Source organism: Anabas testudineus, chromosome 10 (assembly GCF_900324465.2).
Source record: "Anabas testudineus chromosome 10, fAnaTes1.2, whole genome shotgun sequence".
NCBI lineage: Eukaryota > Metazoa > Chordata > Actinopteri > Anabantiformes > Anabantidae > Anabas > Anabas testudineus.
The window spans coordinates 16,270,488-16,289,578 of NC_046619.1; the positions used below are offsets into that span (position 1 = coordinate 16,270,488).

A 19,091-nucleotide genomic window follows, 5' to 3' on the forward strand; every position below is an offset into this window, starting at 1 on the left:
GGAGGTGTACAATACCACAAAATAGTAGAGCGGGAGAAGTGGAGGAGGGCCAAATACATGAGTCAAGGACTACAAGAACAAAACAAATTGTACTTTCTCTTTTAGTGGAGTTCTGTTTTCTTTGCCAGCAACTACACTGATTCCTGAGCATAACTCATAATTAGATGCAAGCGTGTCAGCTTGAATGGCGGCATTAAAAGCAGTGAACGTGGCATTCATAAATGACTGTACACTGAGACTCGTTCATATCAGGGGGCAGAATTGCAGATAATTAAACTAATGACAGTAATAATCAACAGGAGCAGATGGGATGACTTATTAACAACTGGCTCTGTGACACATTCACCCCACTCACTACAAATGAGAGCTTGAGTGATGAGTTGGAGCTCGTTTGCCTTTGCCTCATGTGAAGATGTGCAAGCGCATTGATAATGATGCCAGGATGACCTGTGTGATGAGGTGTTAGCACTAACACACTTGACAAAAGCTACGACCACAACTACTTACAGTATGATGTTACCACTATTACTGCTCCTGATTAAACAATAATAACAATAAACCTAAACTATTGTTATTTATGCTACTAATGCATTTCTAAATTCCTATTTAGAGGATATCTGTTTGATTCCTTTGGACCACATGTAGTTCAGGACTAAAACTTTTTCCAGTGCATGTGAGTAATACAGCCATGTGCTCTCTATTAAAGCTTGATAACTCACGGGGAGGATCTTCTTGAGGCCACATCTTAAGAACTCATTGCGCAGATGTATCCGGAAGTCCAGGTCATCAGGGGAGGTGACCAGGGCATTGATCAGCTGCATACAAGCAACCTGTGGTGGTGACAAGAAGACAAATGAGACACCCTCCTATACTGCACCACTATAGGATTATGAAATTCAGTAGTAAATGCTGTGTTTGTTCTCCACAATATTAATGTTTTTGGAGTGATTATTTGCTCTTACAATTTCCTTTCCAAAGGAAGGAAAAAGTAGACGAGAGACAGCAGTGATGAGGGAGAAAGGTAAAGAGAGGAAGAGCAATTGTATTGTGCCTGCTGATACAGGTCTGGTGTGTCTATTGACTAAATGTGCATTATTAATGGATTTATTGGTAAGAAAAAGTGTGTGTGTGTGTGTGTGTTGGCTATAACTATGAGGACCTGAAGGATTTTTTAACCTTTGGAGTGAGGACATTTTTACAAAGTGAGGAGCAATTTCAGGGTTAGGGACTAGGTGTTAGGGTTGGGTTAGTATTAGGTTTTGGTTAGGGTTAGGGTAAAGTTCAGGGTGAGGCAGTTAGTTGTGATGGTTAGGGTTAGGGTAAAGCAGTACGTGTGATAAATTAAAAACCAATACAGAGTAGATTAACATGTGACAGTAGGGGGCTAGGGAATGCATTATGTCAATGAGTGTCCTCACGAAGACTGCCATACAAAAATGTGTGCTGGGTAGAGGAGTGGGGTTAAGAGGAAATGGTTGATGATTTATAATGAGCAGTAAGGTGTTTCAGGGGAGCAAGCCATGGATAAGACCGTTTCCTTGGACAGACAATCAATAGCAGGCTGAGGGATTCCCATGGACAATGTGAATCGTTACCTTTCTGAAACCTTGACCCTGTTCTGTTGTCTTGTATGTTTTATTAATACAAGCCACAAAATATCTGTGTGGTTTCGTACCAAACACATTTTTGTTTAATTGTAAAACTTAATAGCTGAAGCACCACTGCAGATACATCTGCAGGAGGGAACAGACATCTATCTATTTTATAACTCACCACTTTCTAACCCATATCTACATTTAGAGTTGTAGAAATACAGTTCTGTGATATTTTTTTTTGTGGGAGAAAAATGCGTGTTGTTATGCTAGAGAGATGTGGTACATTCTCTCAAGCACAAGCTTGTCAGTGATACACCAAATATGCGCCATCAGTGTCAGGCACCAAAAACATGGCAGATTTCTCCGTGTTCAAAAAAAGGCTTGAGGGCGTCTAAGCAAGATCTGTGCACTGAAACCTGACACGTTACTGTACACACCAGAGGCCGGATACATAAAAGAAACTCGACCCAATCTTCACAGAACCTACATGGCTGAAGAAAATCATGGAGCTCATGAAAAATTCTCTCTCTTTTCCTATACACGGATTGATACTTATCAAGCACCTCAAACATACCTCAGTCATGTATTCTGGAGTGGGAAGCTGTTGGACGTATTATCACTGTTAGGTTTGCAGCAGCAGTGGTGCCGTACTGGGGCTCTAAACATCGTAATTAAATGTGGTACTACTGCAGGGACGGTTTTAAAGTCTTGTGCTCAGCAGAGGAGCATAGCCTGAACTACAGCAAAACACATTTTAATCACATTAACAAAGTCTAGCTCTCCGACCCATCACAGGTTTTGGATAAAAAAAAAAAAAGTCTATTAATTTCCTTGAGCCCCCTGCATCAGCAAAGCATTTTAATTTACTTCACAATTAGCAGGGCTTCATTTCATTAATGGCAAAATTTAAAGGAAAAACAACAGCCTCCTAATAAAAGAATATCTTTCTCTTTCACCACCCGCCTCATCAGTTTCCTTCATGTCTTTTCATTCATGACTTCCCAATCCCTGCAGTTAAAAAAGCAATTCCTTAAGTAATTCCGTACTTTTGGTTTAAGAAAAAACATGTTTTAAGTGGTGTTTTTATTGCCATTGTATAGCTTTTTCTCCTGCTGCTGAAGAATACTTGTGAAAATGAAGAGAGGTATGGTGCTTTAGTTGCCCTTTCACACCAAGTCCTTTGAGACGCAACTTGACAGCAGCATGGAAAATAGCAAGAGGAAGTATTTGTAAGATGTTAGAAAAAAAAAAGAGCAAGGCAGTGAGAGGTGGAGAAAATATAAGGAAGAATGAAAGAATACTAAAAGCTCAGAGAAGGAGCTTTTTTATTATAATTTTTTCTGGTGTTCACGAAAAGAATAGGGTAGTTCAGTGCAGGTGCTCTAGGAAGCAGGTGTTTTTGATTAAAGCACTGACAACTGAGCTCTGGTGCATTCCAATAGCCCCTCCATCACATCACATTTTCTGCTAGAGATGTTGTGGGGTTGACAAGTGGACAAGAAGACACAGAGAGGCAGAGAAAAACACATGTATGGAGACAGATGAGACACAATGGTCCCTAGAATGACTCGACTGTCAATTTCAGTCTCGTCTGGCATCAAACACGGTCTTCATGACAGCATAGAATCTGCATGACTGATGCTGGACTGTGCCAGGTTTCCGTCCACTGTAGCTATTATAAATTTGTGTATGACTATTCAAGACATTTAGGATAATTCAGATCAGTATTTTAGAATAACATAGTGGTTACTGCCACTTAACCTTAACAAGAAATAGTTCTATAATAGTACAGCAGTGCATGTTTGATCGGTGTCGAACGGTAGTGTTAACTGTTTGTTGGTGCACGACTCCTAACCTGGAGCTGCTGGGCTTCATGATTTTCCAGTCCTTCCACAATTGGAGCAAATCTCTCTTTATTGTTCCTCTCAGCAGCAATTGTCATGGCAGCTAAAATCTTATCCAGGCTGAAAGAAAACAGAGAACAGGGAGCAGGCAAACACAAAAGTCAACAAACACTTTTATCACCTCACTGACAGGACATTTACTCACAATTTTCAGCTCAAACACCATGTATCTTATCTTCCCTTGTGTGTTGGTGCGGACATTTACTCAGCCAGTCTTTGGTCACCCTGACAAATGTTACTGCTTTCCATCTCTTTGTATGCTATCTGGTCAATTATTGCTGCAGTATCCAATTTTGACTTCATCGTGCTTGTTACTAAGGTGATGCTGGACAAAACAGGGTTTTACTGCAAATGTGTTCAGTTGTCAAACCAATTGTGTTGAGTATATTTGGCTTGGTGAGAAGAGAAACAAATTATTGCAGGGACTGTCAGACTAATGTGCGTACACACCTATTGAAAAGGTAAGCAAATTAGAGCACTTGTAAGAGCTCAAGGCAGCTCGGCTAAACAGAGCACAGGACGATTTCAGCCGCTGAATTGGGAATAAAAAACAGTTGTTGCACACATGGAGGCACACACAAAGGACGGCAATCAAATTAAATTCATATTATATGAGTAGTTACATAAACAGTGATTTAGAATATGAATACATAATAATTTTGGTGATCTCTGTGTCACTGAAAGGTCACATTTGCCATCTTCATCAATTGAGAAACTGAACTATTTTGTATTCAGCCATCCTAATGTCCTCTTCACTGATAAACAACTCACTGTTCAGGCATTTGACACTAGGCCAAAATCAGAAATAGGATGCCACACATGTGCACACATGTACAATGACACATGCCACCCAGATACATATTTTCTTTATTACTTTCTTTTCTGACATCCCCAGAAATAACAATCTCAGTGTGACACAATATTAGCGGTTGTGTGAGCGAGGGAGATCATGTGTCTGACCAATGGGATTATATGTGTGATGTAAGTCTGACACAGGAATAAATGGAACGGCCATGCTCTGTGATAGGGGTTACAAAGTTACAGACAAGCATGGGGAGCTGCATACTGAGTAGATTTAAAGCCAGTTCAGACGACGCTTCAAAACAGGCAAGATAGATCTGCTTAACTTGTCGTGTTCCCTTTTGATGTTGTCAGCTGAAGTGGGTGTTGAACATGAGCCAGCGTCAAAACACTGGTTGGCAGAGACTTTTCTGAGCAAGAAAGTGACGCCTCAGCTTCTTTGGCTGTCACTTCCACAGTATATGTATATTTTCATGCAGGGCTAGGATCATGGCGGAGATCTCCACCTTTACTTCAACCTATTCTTGAGAACTTTAGAATGGACATAAAGACTGAGAGAGGTGTATACTATCTATCTAACGTCACCTGGATGACTGAAAATCTTCTCTGACATTTGATATATACTTCTATATACTATACTACTTCTGTCTTTTCATAGAATTTTCAGCTATGCAAAAACTGGTCACTTTGTAAATTCACTTTGAGAACCCGACCTCAAATACACTTCTAGTGTAAGCATAGCTTTCTACCAAGGCCCTTTTCACATTATGGCACATCATATTAGGCAAAGCACAGCTGTAATTAATGACAATAATGATGACTTTGACATAAACATCTACAGATGTAACAGCACAGATTTATGCTGTTAATTGAACATGTTAATTAAAAGACCCTGTAGTGCATTAAGCAAAATAACTAAATGTAAATGTAAATGTAAGCACTTAGAAAATACCTCCAAGGGGTATTTTTAATCAAATCTACTTGTGTTGTAATATCTAGTTCAGCTGTTTATTTGCTGCCTGATGATACAGATATTGTAAAATTATAGTAAAATTCATTTAAAGGGTAAATTATTTAATAGCACCCACTGACTACGACTGTGGTGCTAAAAAAAACTGAATTCAATCTGGGTTCTAATCCACCGGCCAAGTGCCTTTCTGTGTGGAGTGGACCTGTTCTTCTTGTGCCTCTGTGGGTTTTCTCCAGGTACTCTGGCCTCCTCCCACAGTCCAAAGACATGCATTTAAGTTAATTGATCACTCTAAATTGCCCATCAGTGTGAATGTGTGTGTGAACGATGGTCTGCCTCTATACGTCAGCCCTGTGAGAGACTGGCAACCTGTCCAGGGTGTAACCTGCCTGTCGCCCAATGACAGCTGGGATTGGCTCCAGCACCCCCTGCGACGCTTAACAGGATAAGTGGTTAGGATGACGGATAGATGGATAAACCCATAAAAAAGATAAATCAAATTAGCTGAAATTAAAAATGAACCGGCCTAAATTCTCACTCCTTCATACTTTGTAACATTTTCGAAGTCGTGCATCTTTGCACCAAGAGTCAGTGCTACAAAGCATAAAGGCCTATTTGGACAGTCAGAGATGTGGGACACACTGCTGAAGTCAGCTTCTCCAACAGAATTTGTGGGTTTGTTTACAGTATTTCCACCACTGCATACAGACTGACTTTGAAGTGCCATTGTTATTCTAGTCTGGCCCTGTGGGAAACAATAAAAAACACTCCCCTAAATCCAATTTATAAGATGTCAGCTAGGTTGTGTGTCCGTGGCAAACTACGCTGAGTAGTTCAACACATTAAACAGACTAAACTGCATCATCTGACCAAGTGAACTAACAGGTTTCTTTTCCGTCTGGGGTGGTCTGTGGCAGCAGTAGACGCTCACAGCGAGTACAAACATATGCAAGTGGTGCAATCTCTGTAAGAGTACATGCCACCCAGTGGGAGAAGATTGAAGCAATAGTCATATTCCAGTGTTTACAAGAATAAGTCATCTCCTTCCCAGTTGCTGTTTCAGAAACATTACACTGTGTGCAAACATAGCAGAGATGGACCATATCTCATTATTTTTTTGTCATCAGTCAGGGTTTTGAAATGGTTTTGTGTTGTTTCTATTTCAGCTGTGATTTACTGGGAAATATAGGAAAATGTGGCCCTCACCCAACTTTGAATCTTGAAACTTTTTTACAACACTTCACCTATATCATAGTGTCTTACCCTTAGTGTTTTCTACGTTTAGTTTTATTTGCAAAAGCTTTGTGATATCTGTCCCTGAAAACACTGTCTGCTGAAAATAATTTTAATAAAAACACTCAAGAGCAAGGTCTGTGAATTACGTGAAATAAACTTTTTTTATTTTGTGTTTTCTTTGGGGTAGTGGAAGCAGCCTCGGCAATGAATGTCTCCAAAGTGCAAATAAAACCAAAACTTCAGATTTAACGGACTGTGAAAAAAAGAAACCGTCAAAATCGTATTTAAACTCTTGAAATCTTGAGATCATTTATTGTTGAGTGAGTTGGTTTATGATTGTCTAATGATGATGAATGCAAGAGTTAGATGTGCAGAAACAAATGTGACAAATGATCAGGCAGAGTGAAATCGACTTACATGTTTTCCTCTCCAATAATGCAGAAGGCAGAGAGAATTTTAACAATCTCAGTCATCATGCTGGCCTGTTTGGGATCAATCGCTCGTGCCAGCAGCAACAGACTGCGCTCATCTCCCAAGATCCTTTGCAGTCCATACTATGAAACATGTAAGGAAGGGGGTTGGAAAGAAAAAGAGGTCCATTGGGTGTAAATTAATGAGACTATTTGCATTCTTGGAGAACTTTCACTTCAAGGAAAAAATGAATTATATACAGAAGCTGTAATATAGGTAAGTTATAGTTAGCCTTAATTGTCTTTTAAGGAGGGACAACGAGGCCATTGGAGAAAATGGAGAGGATGATGAATTAATTCAATTCAGGACAGGACTACAGGGACAAATACTTATAGTCTCCTGTACCTTTTTGTCTCCTCACAACTGAAGGAATAAGTAGAGAAGACCACGTGTGGAATTAATTCTAGAGAGAAGCAACATCAATAGTTCGGCTATCCTTGAAATGTGTGCCACTTTTGACAAATGAGCCAGACCTTCCCAAAAAGGATCATTAAAAGATTTGAGACTGTGGGCTTGAAATAGTAAAATTAGCTTCGCTTCACTGTCCCATTATCCCAAGCTTGTCAGAGTCCAGAATCAAATGAGGTTTGGAATCCCAATAACCGGAGGTACTATAAGAAAATGAAGTGCTCAAAGAGAGATCTTGTTTGTGCTTTTAATTTATTTGTAGTAAACGTAAGATATTATCTTCACACTCCTGCTAGTGACTTGTCATGGCAGGAACCCTTTTTGAATCTAAGGTCACTGCTGACATGAAATGAAATAATTATCAAACTTATTCAATAGATCATCTTGTCGACTTATACAAACCTTGTTGTTCATGAACGCCTTCAAACACTGGATGAGTTTATGCTGGTTCCGTTTATCAATATTCTCTTGCCTGCAAAAACAAAAGCATAGTGATGACATGAACAGAACCTGGAACTTTATAAATGGCACATGTGGGAAGTAAGAGGAGATCGCTCACTGTTTCTTGTCCAGCAGCTTCTCCAAAGCATCCAGAAGAAGGCCGAGACCCTCATGTCCAAAGTTATTAACCCAGCTAGAAAGAAGATAAACACACACAAAAATTAGTTACCCAACAGCGTGTCAAAATTGTCGCTGCCCCGCTGGTTTATTGGAAGCCATGCCGCTTCAGAGAAGGAAGCAAACACAGGCAATATTGTATTAACCTCGGAGGAAATCAGTCATTCAGACTAATATCAAAGGTTTAACAGTCACTTGGATAAATTGACTGTTGTAGTGGTTTTTAATTCCTAACATGGAGAGCTCCAAATAAAAAAAGCACCCTACCCTCCTTGATACAGAATGCAGTTTGAATTTAAACTGTACCCATTTACAAGCAAATGAACACCCATCCATCTTAACTAGTGTTCCCATTGCTAAGCTGTTTGTATCCAAGCCCCCCTGTGCGCTGCTATGTTCCTGTGCCAAAAGATTAAGCAATGCAAGAAAGATAACAGCATAATCGATAATGGATCGTGAGAGATAATTGGCTATAAACCACAGCGTATCAGGAGACGGCAAATGATCCAGTGCAGATGAGCCCGTTTGTCTAAGCCAGGAGGAGAGACGGGCAGGAGGAGGGTGAGAGGTGCAGTGTGGTCACAGCCAGATTATGTTATTAGCATTACTTGTTTTCAGGCCCCTAACTGTCAATAATGTAAAATGCATGGAGCAATTTTCTGACATTAACGCAGCATAAGTCAATGATTTATTTTGCCTTTTTGACAATGATTTGAAATAATAATGGTTTGAGTATTAAAGTCATCTGTATTGACTCAGTGAGTCGGAAGAGACCCTCAATTAGGGATGAGATGCATTAGCCTGAGGCAACTGGCAAAGTTGAGGTGAGGTATTTCTTTGATCTGTGACGAAATTAGTGCGCACTACAACCCCCCCAGCCCACCATTACTCAAGTTTTATTAGTAGACAAGCAGAACCAATTTATAAGTCATTAATATTTAGTGTAGTGTATAATGATGATCTGTTTTCTTAATATAAACAAAATGTAATAATGTTTTGAATTTATAAATGTCGGTTTATAAAGAGCTTCCAGTTTGAACGCTTCCTTCCATCATGTGCTTTGCACACATCTGAGAGAAGAGAGGAGAGAACAAACCGGCTCCGTTTACTGCAGAATAATAATGCAGTTATATGTATTTGTGTTGCCGAGGTGGAGTAAATGAGAGACTGAGACAACAAAGAGCGAAAGGAGGCGACATGGCTGAGGCAGCACAATTCAGGAAATCCACTACTGTCTTTGTTTATGCTTCTTAGTAATGATGGTAATGTCAGTCTTCAGAGAGCAGGAAATGGAACCAATTTCTGTGAACAGGAATTGTCTTTATTACACAGTGTAACTGCAATATAGGAGTCTGAGAACGCTGTGTAACCCCAATAAGCTACGTGAGAACAGCAAGAGAAAAGGAAAAAATATTACAGTATTACTGTACATATCATATCACACCAGGTTGTAGCTATATAGAATGTCAAGAGTCTTATACATCTTGCATTGTATGATGCTCTGAACCTTTAATCACTCTGTATTCAGGCTTTAGATTTTTTTAACCCACAAGGAGTTGGTAATTTGCCTAAATTTCTATTTGTCTGCTCTCTGATTCTGTCCTATAATACTGCACTAATGAATGTACATTTGATATTTGCTGCTGCCTGTTCCGTATTTACCTCACTATTGTTGCTGGAAGTGAATAAATACAAAAGAAAGGTGGCATTAAATTTTTCATAGAGTAAAAAATTTACTTCTTACTCCAGGTTGCAACATAATGCTGCCCGCCTCAAGGTTTTTAAAGCACAAAATGTTTTGACTCCTCCCTAGATCCAGACTGTCTATCATTTTCTGTCCCCTCACGTATACCCTCAGGTCCTCTGCAGCTTGACTTCTAAATGTCCCCAAAGTTGCCACAAAGAAAATGAGAGATGGTACTTCTACAGTGTTTGTCTCGAGGCTGTGAAGTGCCCTATCTCTGTTCATCAGAGAAACTGCCTCTGTGCACAACATACTATTACTGCAAACATAAATAATATTAATAACATGACTACTAGTATATGTCTGTATGCGCGCCTCTTTTTTGTGATTGTGTTTGCAATTTTTAGCTCAATATCATGGTTGTGAAGACACTTTGGTTGATCCACATAACTTCAAAGGACTGTTTGAGGCTTACAACTCGGTGTTATAGCTCAGGTTAGGCTAAGAGTTGTGGTTAGGCATTTAGTTACAAGATGGTAAACACCACGGTAAAGGTGTTCTCACTATTAAAGAAAGACCACTATATGTATGTGTATTATAATAATTGCAGCAATAATAATGTTTTTGCCCACTATAATAGGCTGTCAGTGCAGCAATCTGCTTTCAGCTTTTTTTTTTCTTTATTGGAATACAATCATAAACAATAACATTTACAAGCTTACAGTGGTACCAGCGGGTATTCTCATCAGATAACCCTTGTTGCTCATAGTGTAGAGCAGCAATCCTTCTACTGTAGGTGGCTAAAGCTCATGCTTAGTCAAACATGGCATACCTTTGTTAGTGTCAATGGTAATTACCAATGTAGCAATTAAGCCATGAAGGAGATAGAATGTTTCCCTTATCAGTCCCTTCTCCTAATGTGGGCATACATCCAAGGATTTCATTAACTTGTGGGGGGGACTTGTTCATCTAATATTGATGGCTATAATCCTCTAGTTAAGTGCCACCAAATTGCGTTACTTTCTGCAATCATGTATATTCCGCAGGCAAAATGAAAAATGTATGGTTACTCTTAGGGAAGTAATTCTATAGTTTGTGTTATTTCTGCTGGTTTGAGACAATTGTGTTGCAGTTATGTTTCAACCACAGATGTTTACACAACGTAATAGCAAGATGTATGACCAAGAACATCCATTATGTTGTGACCTTTCTCAATATTGCTCAGCTTACTAGAACAAAATCTAATTCTCTCGGATGAGACGACGATTTGTCTTCCTGTCATGTAACATGTTTTATGTTTGTTTACCAAAAGACTAAAGTATGTAGTTATGCATGAGCAACTATTTATCCATCCATCCAAATACTATCATAGTTTTCCAGTTCAGGGCCATGGTGGACTAAAGCCCATCCTAACATGCATGACATGAGGATATCTGGAGGATCAACTCTATACATAAACATCTTAGTCAGTCAACAGTTTCGAATCCAGGACCATGTTGCTGTAAGGTAACAGTGCTGTGTCAACATAAGGAAGTGTGTGCATATATTCCCATGTGTGCATTTGATTTCTGTTTACAGTATTTTCAAGGGGATGAGCCTGCTTTAAATAAAAACACTGACATTCTCTCATGCACTTTCTTTCCATCGTCCAAAGACATGGCTCACTTCAAAGGCATGAAATAAATAAAACGCTAACGCACTTAAATCACCATAAATGTAGTCTTGTTAGAGTGAATGTTGTTTTGGCATTTTCACTGTTACTCACATAAAGTATGAAACCATTTTGCCAGAGTGGACAGAATTGTACTCCTGGTGCTACTCCAAGCTTGAGCAATACAAATAATTAGAGTAAGGCTGCAGATTGGCGAAACTGAAGACAAGATGTAATAACAAACCGCGTGGAAAACAAAGTGTAGCGCGTGTGTCGAGTTCTGCAAACACTTGGAAAGGGAAATGTAAGAACATGATGAAAAGATTACTGTGCATCACCGGCCACAGTAAGTGACTCGACAGCAGCAGTAACAGCGAGAAGCAGAGGCTCTCTCACCCCTTCTGTTTGACTGATCACTGGGCTCGTGTTTAGCTGGCTTGTGCACGCATTGATTTCAGTCTGTAACCTGTTTTATTATTTTATCATGGCTAGGTGGGGAGCTTTGTTATTGAAAGCTCCTGTGCAAGTGCAATATATTTCATATTGTATTACAAGCAAAGTCATACAACTGTCCCTCTGAGAGACTGCTGACCTATTCAGTGCTACAGTATTCCTATTGAGGCCCAATGCGCTATGCAACAAATAGCTCTGAACATTATAGCTTGAAACCAAGCACCAGCAGTGTCTGCCTAGTGATTTACCATACCAAACATGGAGCTATATTATACTCTGATCAATTTAATAGCCTACTGAAATAACTATAATGCACAAGACATATCAGGTGACAGATATTAGATATAAAATATGAACTGTGCTTTTCTGTTCACTGCTTCTCAAAATGTAGCACATTTTATAAATAATCAACAACTTTTTCTCATGTGTCCTTTGTAGGTTTTATTTGCTTGATTACCATCAAAAACTGTCAACTAACAATTTCCCAATCTAATGCTGGCTTTTGCAACTGTTGGCTATGATGATTGAAACAAAATGGATCCCAAAAGATATATTGTCACACAGTTTTTCAGTTTACTGGTTCCTAATATTGTTAAAAGTTTTTAAAGTACTCTTATTTATCACAGGTTATATTATTATTTTATATGTATGCTTTCTCCCTAAAGAGGATGCCTGCAACTGACAAAAATAATGATGACAGTGTTACTAAGGACAAATGGCTCCTGTTATTGCACAGGTTCAGTTGTGCTTGGAGCTTTATACAACAATTAGGATTCTAGCATGCACTAATGTAGAATGTTATTAAAATGTTGGACCTGTTAGTGGCTTTGGACCAACAGATTGTCAAATAAACACGCCGCCTGAATCCCCAGTGCTGTTTAAAAACGGCTATTTCAGATTCTCACATTATAAAGACGACTCTTCTGTATCAGCACAAGCTATCAAGGTGGTTATGATTTAATATCTTGATGATGGATTTATCCCACATTCTAGCTATTAAACTATATGAAGCAAATCCAGACTGCAAAGTAAGATACACAGAAATAAGTTATGAACCATATACATCAATTACGTAAACGTTTTTTTTTACACAATCCTTCTGAGAATTCTTAAAATCTACCACATGCAGTTTCCTCTTGTGTTTTGCTGAACCTTATTAATAAAAAACTTTGCCTCACACAAAAGTGCATTAAATATTTAGGAGACTTGTCAATGGTTATGGCAGAACCAAGGTAAAATTATGATGCCAAGAAACTACTGCAATGCGCCTGAGTACACAGACATGATGTCCATCCAGCATTTAGACATCATTGACATATGCTGTCCCCAAAACAAAACAATGAGAAGCTGATATCCTACATATGTAAAACTATGTAACATGAACTCCATCAAGCTGCTACACTATGTCACTTCAGTTACTGTAGCTGTCCTGATAATATCTCTGCTCTCCATATATGAATCATTGTATGTTACGCATACTGTCTGGAAGTGAAGTAAAACAGACCACGAGCAAAGTTTCTGGTGTCAGCACTCCAACTATGTGACTGCTGGTGCAGCCATAGGTGCGGTGCAGAAACTTGGACCTTGCACTTTTAATGGTATTTGAGTTTTGGCTTGATTCCAAAATGTGGCCTTAACAAAGAGTGAAGATCGGGCAAACTACATAAATCAATGTTTAACTTTTCCTGGTGGACCTGAAAGTGTTTGTGTACGCACAAGCATGCTAAACAGAACTCAGTGGAGGCAATGTGCATCAGTATGCTGTGTGTGTCATGTGCAGTACGTACGAAGAGTGTGAGAAACTGTGAAGAGAAAGTCTCATATCAAAATTAAATCAAATAGTGCAGACAGCATATCGTGCTCCTCAGATGTGTGACATGACCATGAGCAAATATCTAAACTCTAAACATCTGAACAACATAAACTTTTTTTTATTCAACAATTATAAATTTTCATTCAACAATCTTCACCACTAAGGTAAAGGTACACAAAAATCAGTGGTACTACTGGCACACTGCAGGATTTGACCAGTTTAAATTCCAGTATAGTTTAGTATAAAATCAGAGAAAGGATCATCAGATTCGAAGTGATGTAACAACACATTCCTTAGGGTTCTGCAAAGATAGATTTCAAGACACAAAGGGAAATGCAGAGGCAAGCATTTCTTTGAGAACAGATTCTATTTTCAAGGCCATAAAGTTGCCATTCATGCTGGCAACTTTTACAGTCGACAGTATAAAACCCTTTGCAAAGCGTCAGTTCTCCAGAATGCGTGAGTGTGTCTGTGCTATTATTTGCCAGGAATTTCTTAATTAGTACAACAGCATAAAAGAAGAAAAGAAACACACATCACTCAAAAAAGAAAAAGAAAAATATTTGTTAAAATACTGTTACTAAGCATGTTAACAATGAAAAAGGCATATTAAAACATACTATTGTGTCTTGTGCTCTTGAATTGTGCCTATACAAAAGCAATATTTTCTACACCTGCATAAGACAATTTACAGCTAAATCAATACTGAATTCAAATCAGATATTTCTGAATCATGAACAGCATGTGTCACTGTGGGACCATAACAGATACGGCTATCTTTGAGGTTAACAGATGGTGTCATAAAATGAAATAGGCATCACTCTTAAAATATACCCAGACTCCGAGGACATTTATGTCTCCAAAATCATTTTTACCACCTCTGAGGCACAAGGGCGAACGTCAACTCTGAAGTCAGCTGCAAGGGTAAAGACTAGTTAACTTGCTCATTTGTGACTGCGCGTCACGTCCACTGAAGACAGTGTCATAAGATTCATGCCAATTTTAACAGTCAAATAAAACACTTGGACTGCTATAAAACAAGAATGATCGCACCATCCTGCAAAGTAAAAGGACAAAAATAAATATGGATTCACTAATAAGTGAATTATTTCTCTTGCAAGAGACTGCAGAAACCTTTGCCTACAGTCCTCTACTAAATGATTATGTCAAATCTTTCCTGTCTTGTTTCTCCTTGACAAGTGTGTAGGCTGGAGGGTGGTTGAGAGTGGCTTGGGAGTCTAGAAAGTAGAGTCCCACAGCATAGTGCTAAGAAAATTACCTCACTGGAAGGCTCCCTCCCCTACTTCTACTTCTTTTCCTGTAGCGACAGCCACAACACATTTTATGACCCTGACAATTCAGGTTTTTAAATATCATATGTCTCGCCGCTCCTTCCTTGCTCATCCTTTCCTAGAGGATGTTAAATCTTGGTCATCGCTGTTGAAAATCAAATTGCTATTTTTTCCCATTACTTTACAAAGCGATGGGATGTTAAGAAGTGGCGCTTGATCCAGACAATTCAAAGGCATCACACTGTCATGTGTCCTGAGGTAGTCTGTCCCCTCGAACTACACTAAGGACATGAGGCTTTTTAATGCTATATTTAAAGATTTTAAATTGACATGGAGTCTGATTGAGCTTACAAAAGCACTATCTCGAATAACAAAGTGAATCCAGAGGATCAATTATGGATGATTCACTGAGATCGAGCGAGCTATTTCCACATCAAAAATGACAGAGTTGAAACAGTTCTTCATCTCTGTGAAGAATCTATGTCTGACAGAGCGCGCACACTGATGTGTACTGTACCTCAAACCTCACACAAGTGTCATTTATTAGGGCAGAGTTAACTCATTCCAGATGCATTGAGATTCACAAACTGTGTCTCTGCAAGACAAGGGCCTAAGCTGTCGGGGGCATACACAGTCTATGAGACACGGAGATGCTCATATTTGTTCAAGTAATCACAAAGGCAGATGAACAGATGGGTATGCTCCTTAGTGCTATAGGTGTTAATTGGTTGTTATGCACGCAGATGATAGATAAGGGCGAGGGATATAAGTGTCTAAGTTAGTGTTACTAATAAAAAAAAAACATTTGTGCCAAGGGAGTAGTTTTTTTTGACACCTTAGCAGTAATAATTTTCCTATTCATAAAAAACAGTGTGATTACACTGGTATCTAAAGATCATGTTTCAGGTCATATAATCCTAAATCCAACTCTTGAATAAGTAGAATGGGTTATGAGATGAGAGGGGATTGACAGAATTTCAGTTCTTAAAAGGTCTCAGTAAGTAGATGAGGAGCAATAACTCTGTATTTGACAGATATGTCAAGTATGTGTTTCCCAGTATGTTGTTCAGTGCTTTATGGTGCTGGTGATTATGACAGTCAGTAAGACGAGCAGCTTTACGTTGGCAGGCGTATTAACTGCACAGCTCGTAAAAGGCCATTACTAGTGTTCTTTGCAACCCTCGGTGCTCAGCTGCAAGCATTCAGCTGAGAAAATCTGGTGAGACCGATTCTGACTCAGACACACTCTTTGTGGCAGAGTAGCAAGATCATCACAACAACCCACACCTCGAGTATCCAGACAGAGAGAAACTCTGGTGTCAGCAAATGTCTCCCGCCTCCACAAAAAGACCCCACAAGAAAATGCCCCAGAGAACATGTCTGACTTGTACCATGAAGATTTCACATAATGAAAAGTTGGGAGCCCAGTTCAATTTTGCTTAAATATGTCTTAGGGATCTTAGAGCTTGCAGATCTAATATGGAAGTCACTGTCGGGATTTGACAGAGTCACAGTGTAATGCTAAGGGCTAAACATAGGAAACTCCATGGATATGTGCATCACTGACAGAACAACTGAAACCACTTGCCTATATTCATATTGGAAAGTCTGTTGATTGAACAGCAGCTGAGTCAGATAATAGAAAAGAGTCAACCCAACTCTTTCTGGGTTGCTATGAACTGAAATGAACAAAATGTAAAAGTAAGGTAGGCAAAATCATGCAAAAAGAAAGAAAAAAGTTAATTAACATATTGTATTAAAATTTAATCAGGTTTCACATGTGATACAGAGAGTAAAGAAGGTAAGGTTTGAAAAAAAAGACAGGACCAAAACACATTCTCCCCCACTAAATTAGAAAATAACAGGGTTGTAATTTTCTGTAAGTTGGCATCTCTCTTTATGTCAGTGGATTAAGAAATTAATGAAAAGTGGATAGTCAATCTGACACTTCTAAATTAAGAATCGAGTATCCAAATGACAAAATTAAAAGTGATAGAATGAAGTAGAGGATAAATAATTGGCTGGGGAAATATGACAGAAAGAGAAGTGAAAAACACGACAGCTGAGAAGAAAAGAGTGGAAACAGAGTAGGCAGCCGATGCTCCAGGCAATGCCATCTGTGGGTGGATCTGCAAAGGCTGCATGCCACACACCTGTGTGGGACTGCCTGGGAGATAAGGCCCTCAGCACAATGGCCCTGTGGCCACCTGTGCTGCCAAACAGGTGCATAGCCCAGCCAATTAAACTATTAGACAAACACAGGCCTCTGGGAGCAAATTAGCAGGCTGCCCAAACATCGCAGGAAAAATAAAAGGCAATGGTAAGCACTCACTGTGAAGACCGACAACACTTTAATCGGGAGGCTCACTACTGCGTACAGGATCAAGTTTAATGCTTAATGTAACAGAGCACTGGTTTTGATTTAATCATTGCAGGAACGTCTATATTTTCAAGTGTTTAAACACAGCAGAATTACTATGGATGAATTATGCTGCATTAAGGATCAGGATCAGGAACAATTACTGTAGCATCAGCTGGCACTGTGTTGCTATAATGTAGTGCTGTCATTTCAAAAAGGGAAATGTAGGATAAAACTATTGATTTTATACAAAACTTTGGAGGCATGCACTGCAGGCAAGTCACCACCTGGATTTCACTAAGCAAATAATTAATTACTGTAGTGATTAATATGTTTCTGCTGGCAACACAAGGTCAGCTGACTACGTGAATGTGCTGAATGTCCAGGTTTTTCCACTTATGGATTTTTTTCTTCCCTGGTGACACGGGTATATTCCAAGATAACAATGCCAGGATTCATCGGGCTCAAATTGTAAAAAAAGTGATTCATTCAACACGAGACATAATTTTCACACATGGACTGGTCACCACAGAGTCCAGACTTTAATACGCCACTAAAAATCTTTGGGATGGAGAAGCCTGGAGAAGACTTTACACAGCGGTCCAATCCCATCATCAACAAAATATCTTAGGGAGAAATTAATGCACCTCTGAATGGAAATAAATGTGGTGACACTGCATAAATTTATCGAAACAATGCAACAGGGAATGAGTGCTGTAATCTAAGCAGAAGATGGTCCAAGAAATATTAGAAGTACCATTTCAAAAAACATAAAATCTTCAACGCACCAGTAACAATGTCTTGATCGTTTCAACAATAACATTTGTGTTTCTCCAAATAGCTTTTTTAACTTATTTCTTTCATTTGTGTTAATAGTGGGTGAAATTAAATTTAGAGAGAGAAATATTTTAGATTATTTAGGACTAATAGGTCCAACGCAGGCTCCAAACTGGCTTTCTACAGATAGTATTTGTATCTCTGCTGGAATGGCAGATGTCTCTGTTTTGAAAAATACAACGCAAATAATCTCTCAGCAAAAATGATCACACAGAAATAACTAGCATATTGAGATACACATGTTTATCACTAGTCAGAGTGAAATGCATAATCAATTTCACCAAATAGCAATATTTTAAAGGCAAGCCAGCTCATCGCTTTTCAAAGGTGTGAATTCAAACAAGTGTGAATCCACTGAGCTTCATGGTTTATTTTTGGTATATGATGACATACCCTACAAAGGTTACATTAACATAGCGGAGTCAGAGGGGCAAACCAAATGTGAATTTCCTGTGTGTTGTGATCCATGACAATTAAGTGCATTCATATTAATTAGGAGTAGCCTTATTCATGCTTCAAGAAAATAATGACAGACACAAAGACACTTGTATAGTCCTGCTCAGCTCATACACGCAATAGTGGCTACTGCATCTCCCTGGATGGACCTGGCCAGGAGGAGTCACCTGGCAGGTGCACTGGTCCCTCACAAGTTGGTCAAAGGTTCAGCCACATGCTACAGTTTAAGTCTGCCCTCACTCACATCCCCTTGGTACCAGTTGGCCTTTCTGAGTGGAAAGGCAGACTTTATTCCCTGCAGTTTGTTTTGAAGACTGTGGAGATCGACTACACGGCTCGGCAGTCACTTGAGGAATATTTACAAAGCGACCCAGCTATTGATTATGCTGTACAACATAACAGCATTTGTATTAAGCTTAATATATTATAAATATACCAACAGTGGGATGTGACATTGTCAAATATCTTATTGGTTTGAAGTGTAATTCAAACCAATATGTTCTGTGGATCTCAATGGCTGCATTACTTCTTGTTTTAAGCTAG

At 39.1% G+C, this 19,091-nt stretch overlaps 1 protein-coding gene across 5 annotated transcripts in view; it reads right to left on the reverse strand.

Annotated features, from left to right (window-relative positions):
• Positions 1–19,091, reverse strand: part of diaph2 (diaphanous-related formin 2) — a 326,327-nt gene that overhangs the window by 219,160 nt on the left and 88,076 nt on the right. For all 5 annotated transcript variants that reach the window (XM_026357343.1, XM_026357342.1, XM_026357344.1 and 2 more), the window contains 5 exons: positions 7,945–8,019; positions 7,788–7,857; positions 6,924–7,060; positions 3,451–3,559; positions 720–830 (listed from right to left, as the gene is read on the reverse strand). In XM_026357343.1, coding sequence (XP_026213128.1) covers positions 720–830; positions 3,451–3,559; positions 6,924–7,060; positions 7,788–7,857; positions 7,945–8,019 — 502 coding nt within the window. The remainder of the gene's footprint in view (positions 1–719; positions 831–3,450; positions 3,560–6,923; positions 7,061–7,787; positions 7,858–7,944; positions 8,020–19,091) is intronic.